At 49.4% G+C, this 16,739-nt stretch overlaps 1 protein-coding gene across 5 annotated transcripts in view; it reads left to right on the top strand.

Moving 5' to 3' along the window:
- Positions 1 to 8,704: 8,704 nt before the first annotated feature.
- The window catches only part of CEP170B (centrosomal protein 170B), a 130,932-nt gene continuing 122,897 nt past the window's right edge, over positions 8,705 to 16,739 (top strand). For all 5 annotated transcript variants that reach the window (XM_075330175.1, XM_075330174.1, XM_075330172.1 and 2 more), the window contains exon 1: positions 8,705 to 8,760. In XM_075330175.1, the coding sequence (XP_075186290.1) occupies positions 8,734 to 8,760 (27 nt within the window). In that variant the 5' untranslated portion in view covers positions 8,705 to 8,733. The remainder of the gene's footprint in view (positions 8,761 to 16,739) is intronic.

Raw genomic sequence — 16,739 nt, 5'->3', positions numbered from 1 at the left:
TGTCAGGCACTAATGACACCACATGGCTCAGGTCTAGTATTCTGCACATTCTATACCATTGTGATGTCATCTTACGTCTATGATGTCATCAGAACTGCCTGTTTAACCCCTTCCCGCCTCATAAACGATTGAAGTCTGATTTGTAAAAATATAAAATTGTCTGACCTGTACAGGAAATGTTATAAAGGAAAAAACAAATGTTAAAAAATGCAATAAAAAGGACCAGAACATATTATGTATCCCAATATCCAGGGCCGCCATCAGGGCATTACTACTGAGACTGGTGTAAGGGGTCCGGTGAAGAGGGGGGGCCCGGCTCAGCCAGGGACAAATTAATGACTTAGTTTATTAAGCCCTGGAACAGCCGGGCCCCCACCCCTCTTCACTGGGCCCCCCCTAGTCACAGCCGTAGCAGGGGACCCGGCAGTGTTGCATTTGCCACTATACACGTGACTAATTTGCATCGCATGCAAATTAGCCACGTGAGCTGGAGATACCCGGTATGCAGCTGTGAGGGGGGCGCTGTCGGGCTGCCTGATGCGGTAGTGTAAAGCCTCCCCTGGGCCTGCGATTGCCGCTCCGTAGTGGGAGCCGGTTATTCTCTGAGCGCGGCGGTCACGCTGACAGCCACACTCATAGAATCTGCAGCGTGCGGCTCCCACTGCTCAATTGTCCTTGTATCTGTCAGACACGAGGACAATTGATTAACGCTGGCGCTGACTTCCGGGTCAGAGCGACGGCTTTGTGACCAGGTCAGCTGATCACACTGCTGACCCGGAAGTCAGGGCCGCAGCGCGGAGGCAGCAGAGAACGCTGATAAGTGCTCCAGTGTAGCTGAAGACACGAAAGAGAAACAGTATGGGGTGAGAAGGGGGTATCTATGGAAACAATTCCCTCCCCCACTCTCTCTCCCCCATACTATCTGTAGACAGTGTATGGTTGGAAGAGAGGATGGGGAGGGAGACATTTCTTTGGACACAGTATGGGGAGAGAGAGGATAAGGGGTCATGCATGGGGAGAGAGAGGATGAAGAGTGATGCATGGGGAGAGAGGATGAGGGGTGGTGTGTGGGGGGAGAGAGGATGAGGGGTGATGCGTGGGGGGATAGAGGATGAGGGGTGATGCGTGGGGGTAGAGAGGATGAGGGGTGATGTGTGGGGGGAGAGAGGATGAGGGGTGTTGCATGGGTAGAGAGGATGAGGGGTGATGCGTGGGGTGAGAAAGGATGTGGTTGATGCATGGGGAGAGAAAGGATGAGGGGTGATACATGGGATGAGAGAGAATGTGGTTGATGCATGGGGAGAGAAAGGATGAGGGGTGATACATGGGGAGAGAGAGGATGAGGGGTGATGAATGGAGAGAGAAAGGATGTGGGGTGATGCATGGAGAGAGAGAGGATGTGGGGTGATGTATGGGGAGAGAGAGGATAAGGGGTGATGCATGGGGAGAGAGAGGATGAGGGGTGATGAATGGAGAGAGAAAGGATGTGGGGTGATGCGTGGAGAGAGAGAGGATGAGGGGTGATGCATGGGGTGAGAAAGGATAAAGGGTGATGCATGGGATGAGAGAGAATCTGGTTGATGCATAGGGAGAGAAAGGATGAGGGGTGATACACGGGGAGAGAGAGGATGAGGGGTGATGAATGGAGAGAGAAAGGATGTGGGGTGATGCATGGAGAGAGAGAGGATGTGGGGTGATGTATGGGGAGAGAGAGGATAAGGGGTGATGCATGGGGAGAGAGAGGATGAGGGGTGATGAATGGAGAGAGAAAGGATGTGGGGTGATGCGTGGAGAGAGAGAGGATGAGGGGTGATGCATGGGGTGAGAAAGGATAAAGGGTGATGCATGGGATGAGAGAGAATCTGGTTGATGCATAGGGAGAGAAAGGATGAGGGGTGATACACGGGGAGAGAGAGGATGAGGGGTGATGAATGGAGAGAGAAAGGATGTGGGGTGATGCATGGAGAGAGAGAGGATGTGGGGTGATGTATGGGGAGAGAGAGGATGAGGGGTGATGCATGGGGAGAGAGAGGATGAGGGGTGATGAATGGAGAGAGAAAGGATGTGGGGTGATGCGTGGAGAGAGAGAGGATGAGGGGTGATGTATGGGGAGAGAGAGGATGAGGGGTGATGCATGGGGAGAGAGGATGAGGGGTGATGAATGGAGAGAGAAAGGATGTGGGGTGATGCGTGGAGAGAGAGAGGATGAGGGGTGATGCATGGGGTGAGAAAGGATAAGGGGTGATGCATGGGATGAGAGAGAATGTGGTTGATGCATAGGGAGAGAAAGGATGAGGGGTGATACATGGGGAGAGAGAGGATGAGGGGTGATGAATGGAGAGAGAAAGGATGTGGGGTGATGCATGGAGAGAGAGAGGATGTGGGGTGATGTATGGGGAGAGAGAGGATGAGGGGTGATGCATGGGGAGAGAGAGGATGAGGGGTGATGTATGGGGAGAGAGAAGATGAGGGGTGATGCATGGGGAGAGAGAAGATGAGGGGTGATGCATGGGGAGAGAGAAGATGAGGGGTGATGTATGGGGAGAGAGATGAGGGGTGATATATGGGGAGAGAGGGGATGAGGGGTGATGTATGGGGAGAGAGAGGATGAGGGGTGATGTATGGGGAGAGAGAGAATGAGGGGTGATGTATGGGGAGAGAGAAGATGAGGGGTGATGTATGGGGAGAGAGAAGATGAGGGGTGATGTATGGGGAGAGAGAGGATGTGGAGCGAACTGGAAATAAATTTTGAGGACACAGAATAAAGAGTGACATGGTATGAGGAGCAAGTGGGCAGGATGGGGAGTGAGGGGAAAAGTATATGGACACACAGGAGGTACTGCGGAGACAGTAAGTGATGAGAAGAATGTGAGGGGGCACAGAATAGAGACTGGGTAGTGGAGGGGGTCAGTATAGAGAAGGGGCAGAATGGGAGGACAGTGTGAAGCCATATCAAGGAGGGTAGTGTGATGTGGGCACAGTATAAAGACTGGGCAGTATAAGGGGACACAGTGTAAAGGACAGTGTGAATAGTAGGCTCAGTATGGAAAGAGAGGCAGTGTGGAGGGAATGTACCATAAGAGGGATAGTGTGGGGTCATATTTTGTGCAGAGAACACAATAAGAGGGGTCATTATTTATTCTGGGGCACAGTGTAGGGCAGATATTTTTAAATAGGAGTATTATAATCATTCTGCTATTTTTAGTGGCATCGTGTCGGGATGTGCTGCAGAAGACCGGAGAAGATGGAAGTCTACAGAGACGAGATATGAATGTGAAAAGTCATCATTGCGTCAGGACAAGATGAAGAATAGAAAAAAATGACTCAGAGACAACGTCATCTATAAGGTACCTGAATGTAAATGTTTATTTGTGATACTTACTATGTGTTATCATTAGGCCTTGGTCCCACTTGCGCATTGCTTCTTATAAGAGTGCAATAGGACCCCCACTGATCAGCTGCTCTTGGTGCAGGTGTCCGAAAATGCTTATTTCTGGATCTGCTCCATCCTCTGATAGTGTCCACAGCCGGGTACTGCACATCCGCCTCATTGATTTTAATAGTAGGCTGCTGTCACTATCAGAAGACGGAGCAGATCCGGAACTGAGCACTTCTGGCCACCACTGGCACGGCACCTAGAACAGGCAATTGGCTGGGGTGCCAGACCCCGACCAATCAGACATTGGTGATCTATCCTAAGGAGACAGATAATCGCTCTGAGCCGAAGACAGGAGCGGGACGATCGCCGGGGGTGGTGGAGTGGACCCGGTCCCTGCCTTGCTTCAGCTGGATGTGCGTTGGAGGGCGCATATCCAGCTGAAATGCATCATGGCTCAGAGAGGACGCCGCACGATGTGGGAGCCGGGGAGGGTGAGTAAAATGTTTGTGGTTTTTTTATTGTCTTTTTTCAGCATATATGCCAGGAGGGGCTCAGAAAGGGGACATAAACCAGGATAAGTACATATATACCAGAATGTACAAAGGAGGGGGAGATATATATACCTGGAGGCCCCCAGGATGGGCCATATATTCCAGGATGGGGACAAATAAACCAGGATGGGGACATATATACCAGAAGCATCCCAGGGAGGGGACATATATACCAGGAGGAGAACATACGTGCTAGGAAGGGGACAAAAAACAGAATCGGCCCAGGAGGCGGATATATATACCGGAAGGGGGACATAAATACCAGGAAGGGCCCAGAATGGGGACATACTGGTGCATCTCAGTAAATTAGAATATCATCTGTAAGCCATAATCATTAACAGAAATAAACAATTGAAATAGATCACTGTGTGTAATGACTCTATACAATATATGTGTTTCACTTTTTATATTAAATTCCTGAAATAAATTAAACTTTTTGATGATATTCTAGTTTATAGAGATGTACCTGTATATGCCAGGATGGGCAATGTGTGTGTGGGCAATGTGTGTGTGAGATAGTATACAGAGTGGCAGCTTGTGTGGGGGATAGTATACAGAGTGGCAGCTTGTGTGGGGGATAGTATACAGAGGGGCAGCTTGTGTGGGGGATAGTGTACAGAGGGGCAGCTTGTGTGGGGGATATTATATCGAGGGGAAGTGTGTGTGGGTGATATTATATATAGAGGCAGTGTGTGGGAGAGATATTGTACACAGGGGTAGAGTATGTGTGGGGATATTATACATAGGAGCACTGTTGGAGAGGAGGTGTAGAGGGTGTTATGGAGCGGGGCGGTGTAGAGGGTGTTATGGAGTGAGGCGGTGTAGAGGGTGTTATGGAGCTGGGCGGTGTAGAGGGTGTATTATTGAGCAGGGAGGTGTAGAGCATATATTATTGTAAGAGGCGGTGTAGGTGATGTGTTATGGTGTTATGGAGAGGGTGATGTAGAAGGTGCATTATGGAGAGGGGCAGGCAATGTAGAGGATGTATTATTATTTTTCTGAGGGAAATACTTCATTTTCTGGAACTTCAAGGGTGCTAAGACTTTTGGCCATGATTATGGCCGCTATGTGATGTCCATGTTTTCATACGTGTGACATCCGTTTGACGTCCAAGTTTGCATACGTGTGACTGGCACCAGTAAAAAATGCATGATACTGAAATTATATATGTGTTTTTCCAAGAGTGGTGGCGGACTGTGGAAGGTTTGCGAGGTGGAGGCGGAGCCGGGGTGGAGCCTGGGTGGAGTCTTGGGGGGGCCCCATAATTTTACCAGTATGGGGCCCTGAAATTCCTAGTGGCGGCCCTGACTGTATGCAGCAGTCACTAGATTATGTCATAATCTGACTGCTACATACACGTCCCGATGGTCATTTTAATACACCCGGCGGGGGCCCTGCAGGCTGCTGGAGCTACAAGGGGGGCAGAAGGGGCGGTCCTGACCTGGAGCTTATGAGCTCTGAGCACCTCAGGGGCAGAACAGAAAGCTCCTTCCGAGAAGAAAATGCATTCAGTGGTTTAGCAGCCAGGACCTGCAATGACTCATGCCCATGTGACCGTGTGGGAGGAGCCGGGCAGGAGCTGCCGAAGGAGATGTGCCCGCCGGTAATGAGAGATGAGAGGAGCTTGGGGGGTGTGCAGGGTGAGTGGCATATGAGGGGCCAGACTGTGACACAGGGGTGTTAAGGGAAACTGTGTGTGTGGATTATGGGGCTTCAGTGTGTTTCAGAGAGGGGTAATTTGGGGTACAGCCAGTCTGTCTGAGATATGCAGGACATGAGGGTGCTGGGTGTGTGTGATATGCGGGTGCAGGGTGTGTGTAATTTGTGGGTGCAGGGTGTGTGCTCCAGTCCCTCCTGCGTGACATGAGTGAAGTCCACACAGTAACCATATATCAGTAGGGATTAGGGAAAGAGGGATAGCAGCAGTAACAGCATGGGATGGGATTGGGAAAGCTGGGTGCTGAGCTGAGGGAAAGAGGCTCTCTTTCTCATCACCCAGCTTTCCTATGTTCTGATACCCATCTTGTCCTCAGCTCCCAGCTTTCCCATTCCCTGAAAGGCTGTAGAATATGTTAGCGCTATATACAAATAAAGATATCATTTGATCATGGTAAAACTGGGTACTGAGGACAAGCTGACTATCAGAACACAGAAAGGCTGGGTGCTGAGGGAAAGAGCCGAGTGCCAGAGTAATTATCCTGTACCCCCAGTGTCAGTGTCATTATCCTGTACCCCCAGTGTCATTATCCTGTACCCCCAATGTCATTATCCTGTACCCCCAGTGTCAGTGTCATTATCCTGTACCCCCAGTGTCATTATCCTGTACCCCCAATGTCATTATCCTGTACCCCCAGTGTCAGTGTCATTATCCTGTATCCCCGTGTCATTATCCTGTACCCCCGTGTCATTATCCTGTACCCCCAGTGTCAGTGTCATTATCCTGTACCCCCGTGTCAGTGTCATTATCCTGTACCCCCGTGTCATTATCCTGTACCCCCAGTGTCAGTGTCATTATCCTGTACCCCCAGTGTCAGTGTCATTATCCTGTACCCCCGTGTCATTATCCTGTACCCCCAGTGTCAGTGTCATTATCCTGTACCCCCAGTGTCAGTGTCATTATCCTGTACCCCCGTGTCATTATCCTGTACCCCCAGTGTCAGTGTCATTATCCTGTACCCCCGTGTCATTATCCTGTACCCCCAGTGTCAGTGTCATTATCCTGTACCCCCGTGTCATTATCCTGTACCCCCAGTGTCAGTGTCATTATCCTGTACCCCCGTGGCATTATCTTGTACCCCCAATGTCATTATCCTGTACCCCAAGTGTCATTATCCTATACCCCCAATGTCATTATCCTGTACCCCCAGTGTCAGTGTCATTATCCTGTACCCCTGTGTCATTATCCTGTACCCCCAATGTCATTATCCTGTACCCCCGTGTCATTATCCTGTACCCCCAATGTCATTATCCTGTACCCCCAGTGTCAGTGTCATTATCCTGTATCCCTGTGTCATTATCCTGTACCCCCGTGTCATTATCCTGTACCCCCAGTGTCAGTGTAATTATCCTGTACCCCCGTGTCATTATCTTGTACCCCCAATGTTATTATCCTGTGCCCCAAGTGTCATTATCCTATACCCCCAGTGTCAGTGTCATTATCCTGTACCCCCGTGTCATTATCCTGTACCCCCGTGTCATTATCCTGTACCCCCAATGTCATTATCCTGTACCCCCAATGTCATTATCCTGTACCCCCAGTGTCAGTGTCATTATCCTGTACCCACGTGTCATTATCCTGTACCCCCAGTGTCATTATCCTGTACCCCCAGTGTCAGTGTCATTATCCTATACCCCCAATGTCCTGTACCCCCAGTGTCAGTGTCATTATCCTGTACCCCCAGTGTCATTATCCTGTACCCCCAGTGTCATTATCCTGTACCCCCAGTGTCAGTGTCATTATCCTGTATCCCCGTGTCATTATCCTGTACCCCCTTGTCATTATCCTGTACCCCCAGTGTCATTATCCTGTACCCCGTGTCATTATCCTATACCCCCAATGTCATTATCCTGTACCCCCAGTGTCAGTGTCATTATCCTGTACCCCCAATGTCATTATCCTGTACCCCCAGTGTCAGTGTCATTATCCTGTACCCCCAGTGTCAGTGTCATTATCCTGTACCCCCAGTGTCATTATCCTGTACCCCCAATGTCATTATCCTGTACCCCCAATGTCATTATCCTGTACCCCCAGTGTCATTATCCTGTACCCCCAGTGTCATTATCCCGTACTAATCCCAAATGTTGTTGCTGGTGCTGGATGCAGGTTGTTGGTCGTTCCTGAGGCGGCACACATCGCTACGTGTGACACTCCCGGAACCACGAACAACACCGCACCTGTGTCCTCCAGCAACGAGGTGAGCGTCACTGTCTTTCGGCTGCTCTCCGCCCCTCCGCTTCTATTGGACGGCTGCCGTGTGATGTCGCTATGACGCTGCACGAACCGCCCCCTTAGAAAGGAGGCGGTTTGCCGGACACAGCGACGTCGCTAGCCAGGTAAGTCCGTGTGACGGGGCCTAGCGATCTTGTGCGCCACGGGCAGCTATTTGCCCGTGACGCACAACCGACGGGGGTGGTTACGCTCGCTAGCGATATCGCTGCGTGTAACACCCTCTTTAGGCCCTGTGTGCACTGGAAAATGGCATTTTCTTAAGAAATTTCCGCACCCTCTGGCAGAATTCCGCACCCGTGGCAACAAAAGAAACAAAAACCGCATGCGGATTTGCGGCGCTTTGTGTGTTTTTGGTGCGGATTTGCCGCAGGTTTTCTGTGGGTTGGTCCCAGCGGTTTTCCTGCGGAAATGAAGTGACATGCTGCTTCTTTTTGCTGCAGAGGTTCTGTTCCTCATCCTCAGCATGTCAGTTTCTCTTGTGGAGCCGCAGAGAGCGGTGAAAATCCTCTGTGTGCAGAACCACACAACCCTGATAGTGTGAACACGCTCCTGAGAAGCTGACTGAAGGGTTCTTCAGGAAAATTACAGATGGCAGCCCATAACCATAACCCCTTCCCTCATACTCAATACCTCACCTCATATCTGCAGATACATTCACAGACTAAGGTCTAATTGTGACAATGTTCGGTAGTGTCACTTTAAGGCTCATGTATGCTGTTATATCGCTCACACATCTGTGGCGGAGTACAGACCAAAAAGCGAAAGTGTCTGCAGACGCCAGAAGTTCCCACCCTGAGGGATTCACTAGTCAATAGGAAGAGAAATCTGGAGCATGCTCAGCGAGGGACGGTGTGATGGCGAAGGCCAGCCGAGAGGAGAAGGTGAGGAGAATGCTGTGTATCTGCAATATCTTATGCAGGAAGTGGGGGCCGCCATCATGAGCTGCCTGTGTATGCACATGTCAGAGTTTCCACATTGCCTCGCTGGCACACACTGGAGGAGTGAAGACAGACTTGTAGACGGGAAATCTCCTGACAATGTCTGGGGCTGGATGACTGTGGAAGGGACGTCACATAATTTACCCACACGTCAGTGTAGAAAACCCCTCGTCACACACAGTGGGGGACACAAAGAAAAGGGCCCCTGCACAAGGACAATATATGGGCCCTTTGCAGCCCCAGAGCTCCTCATAATGCACAGTGCCACCTGCTTTGGAGGTAGTAATGGGCCCTGTCACCTCCTGGGCCCCTGGTTGCACCCCTGATCTGTCCGCACCTCGCCATACACAGAGTTTATCTTGTCCTCTGTGTAGGAGCATCGTTTGCTCTGGAGAACATATAGGCTACTTTCACACATCAGTTTTTTTCTATCAGGCACAATCCGGAAAAAAAACGGATCCGGCGCCGAATCCGTTTTAGGCTACTTTCACACATCAGGTTTTTGCCATCAGGTACAATCCGGAAAAAAACGGGTAAATCGGATCCGGTACCGCATCCTTTTTATCCCCATAGACTTGCATTGTAACCGGATTGTACCTGATGGCTTTGCGTTGCATCCGGTTTTTTCCGGATGCGGCAAAATTTATCAAAGCGGCGGCCGGAGGCAACGTATCTTGCAACGTTTTTTTGTCCGGCAAAAAAACCGCATCGCGCCGGATCCGGCGCGATACGGCGTGTTTTACAATGAAAGCCTATGGACGCCGGATCCGGCGCAATGCGGTAAAAAATGGATGCGGCTACCGGATCCGTTTTTGTAAACTGCGCATGCACCAAATTAATTAAAAAAGCTGATCCTTCAAAAAAAAGGACAAACCGGATGCAAAAACAGATGCAAACCGTATCCACCGGATCCGGTTTTGTACGCATCCGGCATAACGGATCCGTTAAAAACCGGATCCGGTGGATACGGTTTGCATCCGTTTTTGCCGGATCCTTTGCATCAGGAAAAAAAAGGATTGTGCCTGAATGCAGAAAACTGATGTGTGAAAGTAGCCTTATCCCCATTGATTTGTATTAGTGCCGGATTGTGCCTGATGGCCTTGCGTTGCATCTGGCTTTTCCCAGATCCGTCGTAATTGGCTAAGGCTGCTTTCACACATCCGGCTTGAGCTCTGTCTGGCTGTGCAAGCTATGCAACGGATGCGGTGAACACACCGCATCATGCTACTGAGCATGCGCAGTGGCAAAACCGCATGCGGCGGCCGGATGCGGTTATTGCCGCATCGCGCCGCATCCGGCCGCCATAGGCATGCATTGAAAAATGCGCCGCATCGTCCGAATGCGGCGCAATGCGGTTTTTTTTTGCCGCACGAAAAAACGTGCCAGGCAACGTTCCATCCGGCTGCCGCATCGGCTAAATCTGCCGCATGCGGCAAAAACCGGACGTAACGCAAGGCCATGCGGCACTAATTAAAGTCTATGCAGAAAAAACGCAACCGGCAGCAAAAAAAAACGGTTGCGATTTTCCTGCAAAGTGCCGGAGTGTGCCGCATTGCAGAAACCGGAGGTGTGAAAGCAGCCTAATGCGGCGGCCGGATGGAACGTCTCTTGTAGCATTTTTTGTCTCTGACGAAAAAAAACGCATCACGACGGATCCGGCGCAATGCGGCGTGATTTACAATGGAAGCCTATGGACGCCGGATCCGGCGTAATGTGGCAAAAAAAAACGTATGCGGCTGCCAGATCCGGTTTTTTAACCTTCGTCCGGCTGAATAGGTACAGTTGTAACTATTCCCTTTTTAAATTGCAATAATTTTTTTTTCCGAAAAGCCGTAGAGGGCTGAAATTTCTTGACATCTCTGCAGTTTTGGTCCACAATATATTGGCCAAATTTCAATAAAATATCTCCACCCCCTTCCGAGATAAGGGGTCGAGAAATTTTGGCAAAATTATGCAGCCTGACAAAGGTTAAACTGAGCATGCTCCAATTTATTGTAAAAAACGGATCCAGCAAAAAAAACGGACGAAACGAATGTAAAAACGGATGCGCCGGATCCAGGTATACCGGCGCATCCGTTTTTTGCATATTCTGCGCCGGATCCGTTGCATCAGGCACACGCCAGATTGTGCCTGATGTGTGAAAGTAGCCTTAGGCTATGTGCCCACGGGAGCTCGTACCTGCGGATATATTTGCAGGTACGGCCGCAGGTTTCCCGCAGCTGCCCGCCGGCATCCGCAGCTATTTTTAGCTGCGGTAGTACAGCAAAATAGCTGCGGTAAACCTGCGGACTTTCATGCAATTTACCTGCGGACGTCCCGGCCTCTATCTCCATAGTGGAGGGCCGGGATTTCCGCAGATATTTCCGCAGGAATAATTGACATGCAGTTACGTGCGGCTGTGGGACATCCGCAGCATGTTCCGCAGCCACACATTCCGCAGCATGGACACAGCACTTCCCATGTCCCATAGGATAACATGGGGAGTGTCTGTACTTGCTGAAACCTGTGGATTAATCTGGAAAGTCCAGATAAATCCGCAGGTTTTCCATGGCAAAATCCGCAGAAGCAAGCTCCCGTGGGCACATAGCCTAACAGTCAGCCATTGTGTAATACTTTATTTCGCCTCTTGAGGCGCTGTAGGAAAAGTAAACAGTTACGAAATCTCCCATCAAATCACAACTCATTTCGGGGGACACTGGAAAGGGGACAATTAGTTTTTAGTTTGAAAAGAAACCCTTCAGACAATTAGGAGTTGTCCAAGCAGAGACCCCCCATTACATGGACGTCACCACAGTTTTAAGTTTTCTAAAAAATGCTCTTTTGTAGGAAATGAACATCACAGGGGTTTTGGGGGGATAATTATCCGCTAGAGGCCCCCTCTACACGTCAGAACAGATAGCTATTTTGTGAGAACGGCTTCTACTCTGTTAGAGTAAGGCCCTGGGCGCACAGTGCAGTTTTTGGTGCAGTTTTTGGTACGTTTTTTGGTGCAGTTTGTGGGTCTAAACTGCATGCATTTCGTTCTCCAGCAAAATCTATGAGAAAACCGAAATGCCGTGCACACGTTGCTTCTTTTTTTGCCTGCAGTTTTGGTTGCAGAAAAAAGAAGCAGCGTGTCACTTCTTTTCTGCTTTTTTCCTTGCGTTTTGCCATTGACAATGTTAAAAAATCACAGGGGCAAAAACGCACCAAAAAACGCAGCAAAACACGTGTTTTTTGGGTACATTTTTCCGGCCAGAGGTGCGTTTATGCTGGAGAAACAAATCTGCAGTGTGCGCACATAGCCTTATAGGGAATCTGTCACCAAGTTTTTGCTATCTCATCTGAAAGCAGCAGAGACCCTGATTCCACCGATATGTGACTTAATGGGCTGCTTGCTGTAGATCTGATAAAGTCAATGTTTTATCCAGCAGATCTAGCTGGAGCCAACACCAGTGATTGGCAGCTTCCTGTGTGCACAGTGCAGGAGGGGGTAGCTACAGGCGAGCATGGAACGTTCAGCACCCCAACACGCTGCTTTTAACCCCTTCATGACTGAGGATGTACTGGTACGTCCTAAATCACGTCAGGGTAATCACCGCCGGCTACTGCGGTGAGTCGGTGGTGACTGTGCCCTAATCCATCACATCTGCCATATCTCACATATCTTGAGGACAAAGACCTGATGGGTTTACATGTGCTTGATGGCACATGGATCAGCAAGGACCAGGAAAGAGGGCATGCAGGATGACAGACAGAAAAGAGGATCAGGAAGCATCAGATGAGCCAGATGTGAGGATACACATGGTAATGATAGATATATTGATACTCTGGAACTAGTAGCAAGCAAATGGTTAAAAGCAGGATAACAGTGAAGTAGTGGCAACTGGTTCTTTCAAAAAGAGGTTTTGCTACACTCAGACATTTTGGTATCTGATATATTGCTTGCAGAATTCTGATTTAAACAACAGATGTCTGCAGGCAAGAATTTGCAGCAAGGAAATGGTGAACCACAGCAAGGAAAAATGGTGAACAAGAAATTAGCAGTGATCTATAACGTAGATTACAGAGTATGAGTTAGAAACAATGCAGAGAACAATTACAATTTAATCTGGAAATTTAGGTGTGGGCTACACCTGGGTAAACTGGTCTGGGATTGGATTTCTCCAACATATTAGCAATTTCCACATAATCCTATTTTAAGCACATTTAAAGGTATTTTTTTTGCAAGTGGGTGACCCCTTTAAATCTTTCATTTGGAATAGGCCATCCATTCACTTAAAGTATCTCCATTTCAGTACCAGACACAGACACTTGTAAAGTGCTTGCGGTGGTGAGAGGTGATCTACTGTCTGCCAATTGGAGGGATTGCCAGAGGTTGGACCTCCATCCATCATACAATGACTGCCTGCCCTGAGGATAAAATATAGAGCTAGAAAGATTGCCTTACACTTTTATATGACTGCACAAGTCTTACGAGGTTAAAGGGAACCTGTCACCAGATTTGGGGCCTATAAACTGCGGCCACCACCAGTGGGCTCTTATATACAGTATTCTAACATGCTGTCTATAAGAGCCCAGGCCGCTGTGTAGAACATAAAAAACACTTTATAATACTCGCCTAAACTGTTGCTGCGGTGGAGATGGGTCATATGGGCGTCTCCGTTGTCCGGTGCCCGCGCCTCCTCTTTCGGCCATCTTTGTCGTCCTTCTTCTGAAGCCGTGGTGCATGACGTGTCCTAAGTCATCCACACTCGCCGGCATTGAGGTCCAGCGCAGGCGCATTGTGATCTGGCCCTGAGCAGGGCAGATCAAAGTATTGAAGTGCGCATGCGTGAGACCAGCGAGTGTGTATGACGTAGGACGCGTCATGCACACAGGCTTCAGAAGGAGAACAAAGATGGCCGAAAGAGGAGGCGCCGGAGGTCGAAGATGGCCGAAAGAGGAGGCGCCGGAGGACGAAGATGGCCGAAAGAGGAGACACCGGACAGCGAAGATGCCCATATGGCCCATCTGCTCCGCAATGCCCCATAGGTAAGTATTATAAAGTGATTTTTACATTCTACACACCGGCCTGGGCTCTTATATACAGCATGTTAGAACGCTGTATACAAGAGCCCACTGGTGGTGGCCGCAGCTTATAGCCAAAAAAGTGGTGACAGGTTCCCTTTAAACCTGCACCTTAATGGGTAAAGTGAGTGATGTGGGTTGTGCAGGCTTATTTCCCTTTTCTCTCCTTGATACCATGATACATTATGTGACTTGGCGTCTTATCTAGTAACATTATGAAAATACAATTGTTTTACTTTGTTTGTTTTACTTCCATTCTGAAAATAGTCCTCTGTATTAGGGCTTTAATTTCCTTATGGCACATCCCTTTCAATGATACACCCTTTAGTGTTAGGCTGCTTTCACACTACGTTTTTTAACATCCGTCATGAATGTTTTTTTAACGCAAAAACGGATCCAGTGTAAATGCGTTTTCATTTCAATGCATTTGCAATGGACTCGCGTCAACATGCGTTCACCTGCGTTTGCGTGCGTTATAGTGAGGATCCAGCGAGTTGTAGTTTTTTAACTGTTTTCAAAAACGCTACTTGTAACGTTTTTGAGCTGCGTCCAAATACTGCAAATTGCTGGATCCTGACTAAACAGCACGCAAACGCATGTGAACGCTGGCATGCTGATAGACAGGATCCTACTTGCTCTACTGAGCATGCCCAGAAACCAGCCTCGGGTGATCAGTCCCTCTCTCCCCCTCCCCCTCCCTCTCTCTCCACCTCCCTCACTCCCCCTCCCTCTCTCCCCACCTCCCTCCCTCTCCCTCCACTCTCCCCCGCCTGAGAGTGGAGGACGCTCGTAACCAAGGTAAACATCGGGTAACCACGGTCTTAGTTACCCGATGTTTATCTTGGTTACGTGTGCAGGGAGCCCGGCTCCTAGCAGCTGCAGACGCTCGTAACCAATGTAAATATCGGGTATCCAAGCAAGTTACCCGATGTTTACCTTGGTTACGAGCCTGCACAGCTGTCAGATGCCGGCTCCCAGTCTTTCACGTTCAGTTCCCCTCACTCCCGATCACATGACTCCAATGCCCGCCCATAAACTTAAAGTGACAGGATCCTGCAAAATAACACATGCGTTTGCATGCGTTTTTGTGCTGTAAAAGCAGGATCCGCTTTTGCAGCAAAAAAACGTTCATGACGCATGTTAAAAAAACGTAGTGGGAAAGCAGCCAAATCCGCTAACGTTAACTATTAATTATATCCACCTATCTGAAAATCACCTTAAAAACAGTTTATTCTTTTCCATGTTATTTGACCCCTACCACTCCTATCGGGTATTCACAGAGCTTTCTCTGAAAGGTCAAATCTGCTTTCATACACACTAACAAAAAAAGAATAGGTATGTCACAAGGTTTTAACAAACATCACGACTGTCATGGCGGTGTCAGGATCTGGCATTCTGCTTGCTACCGTCTCTTATATCTGTGATTAGCGCAGGTAGACTCGGGCATCAACCCACAGACTTGTAGTTCATAGACAGGCTAGCAAGAGTTAAGCAGGCTTTACATGCAACGACATCGCTAACGAGATGTCGTTGGGTTCACGGAATTCGTGACGGACATCCGGCCTCGTTAGCGACGTCGTTGCGTGTGACACACAGGAACGACCGTTAACGATCAAAAATACTCACCATATCGTTGATCGTTGACACGTCGTTCTAATCTCAATTATCGTTGCTGCTGCAGGAACGATGTTGTTTGTCGTTCCTGCGGCAGCACACATCGCTATGTGTGACACCGCAGGAACGAGGAACAACATCGTACCTGCGGCCACCGCCAATGAGGAACGAAGGAGGTGGGCGGGATGTTACAGCCGCTCATCTCCGCCCCTCCGCTTCTATTGGGCGGCTGCTTAATGACGCCGCTGTGACGCCGCACGAACCGCCCCTTTAGAAAGCAGGCGGTTCACCGGCCACAGCGACGTTGCTAGACAGGTAAATATGTGTGACAGGTGTAAGTGATGTTGTGCGCCACGGGCAGTGATTTGCCCGTGACGTACAACCGACGGGGACAGGTGCTTTCACCAGCGACATCACCAGCGATGTCACTGTGTGTAAAGCGGGCTTTAATCTCTGCTGGGCTACTTGTTAGTCTCCTTTGATCACTTGCTGTGGGGGAGCCAATCACATTCGCTCCCCTCATATATATATGCTGGCTGGACACTTGCTTTAATGCCAGTTATAGCTTCTCTGTACTAGTCTGGTGAGGTGTTGTGATCCAGACTTACTTGTGGTTGTAGTACTTTGTTGCTATGAGTAGTTGTGCTGCTATCCCTTGTTGTCCTATTGTTGCTCCCTTCCTTCTCTTGCTTTTCTCCTTTGTATTTTATTGTCTGCTACTGTGAGTTTGCAGTGTGTTTGAGTCTGGTTTTTAACTGTCTGTCTTTATCTGTGTTATCATCATACCCTTGTCCCCTCCTTTATTTTGGGGGGGGGGGGGGTGTTTGGATTAGTTCTGGCCAGGAGACTAGCTAGGCACGGGACTCTGGCATCTCCACCATCAGGGGTAACCTTGAGGACAGGGATAGCCTAGGGTCCGCTAGCGTGAGGAACAGTATAGGTGCCCCCTGACCCTCAGTATGGGGAGGAGATTAGTTCTGGTCAGGAGAGTAGCCATGCATGGGACTCTGGCATCTGCACCATAAAGGGTAACACGGAGGACAGGGATAGCCTAGGGTCCTCTAGCGTGAGGGACACTATAGGTGCCCTCTGACCCTCGCTATGGGGAGGAGATTAGTTCTGGTCAGGAGAGTAGTCATGCATGGGACTCTGGCATCTCCACCATCAGGGGTAACCTTGAGGACAGGGATAGCCTAGGGCCTGCTAGCGTGAGGAACAGTATAGGTGCCCCCTGACCCTCGCTATGTGGAGGAGATTAG

The sequence above is a fragment of the Anomaloglossus baeobatrachus genome, chromosome 12 (assembly GCF_048569485.1).
Source record: "Anomaloglossus baeobatrachus isolate aAnoBae1 chromosome 12, aAnoBae1.hap1, whole genome shotgun sequence".
NCBI classification, from domain to species: domain Eukaryota; kingdom Metazoa; phylum Chordata; class Amphibia; order Anura; family Aromobatidae; genus Anomaloglossus; species Anomaloglossus baeobatrachus.
The sequence above is the reverse complement of the archived record's forward strand: the minus strand, read 5'-3'. Positions and strand labels throughout refer to the sequence as shown.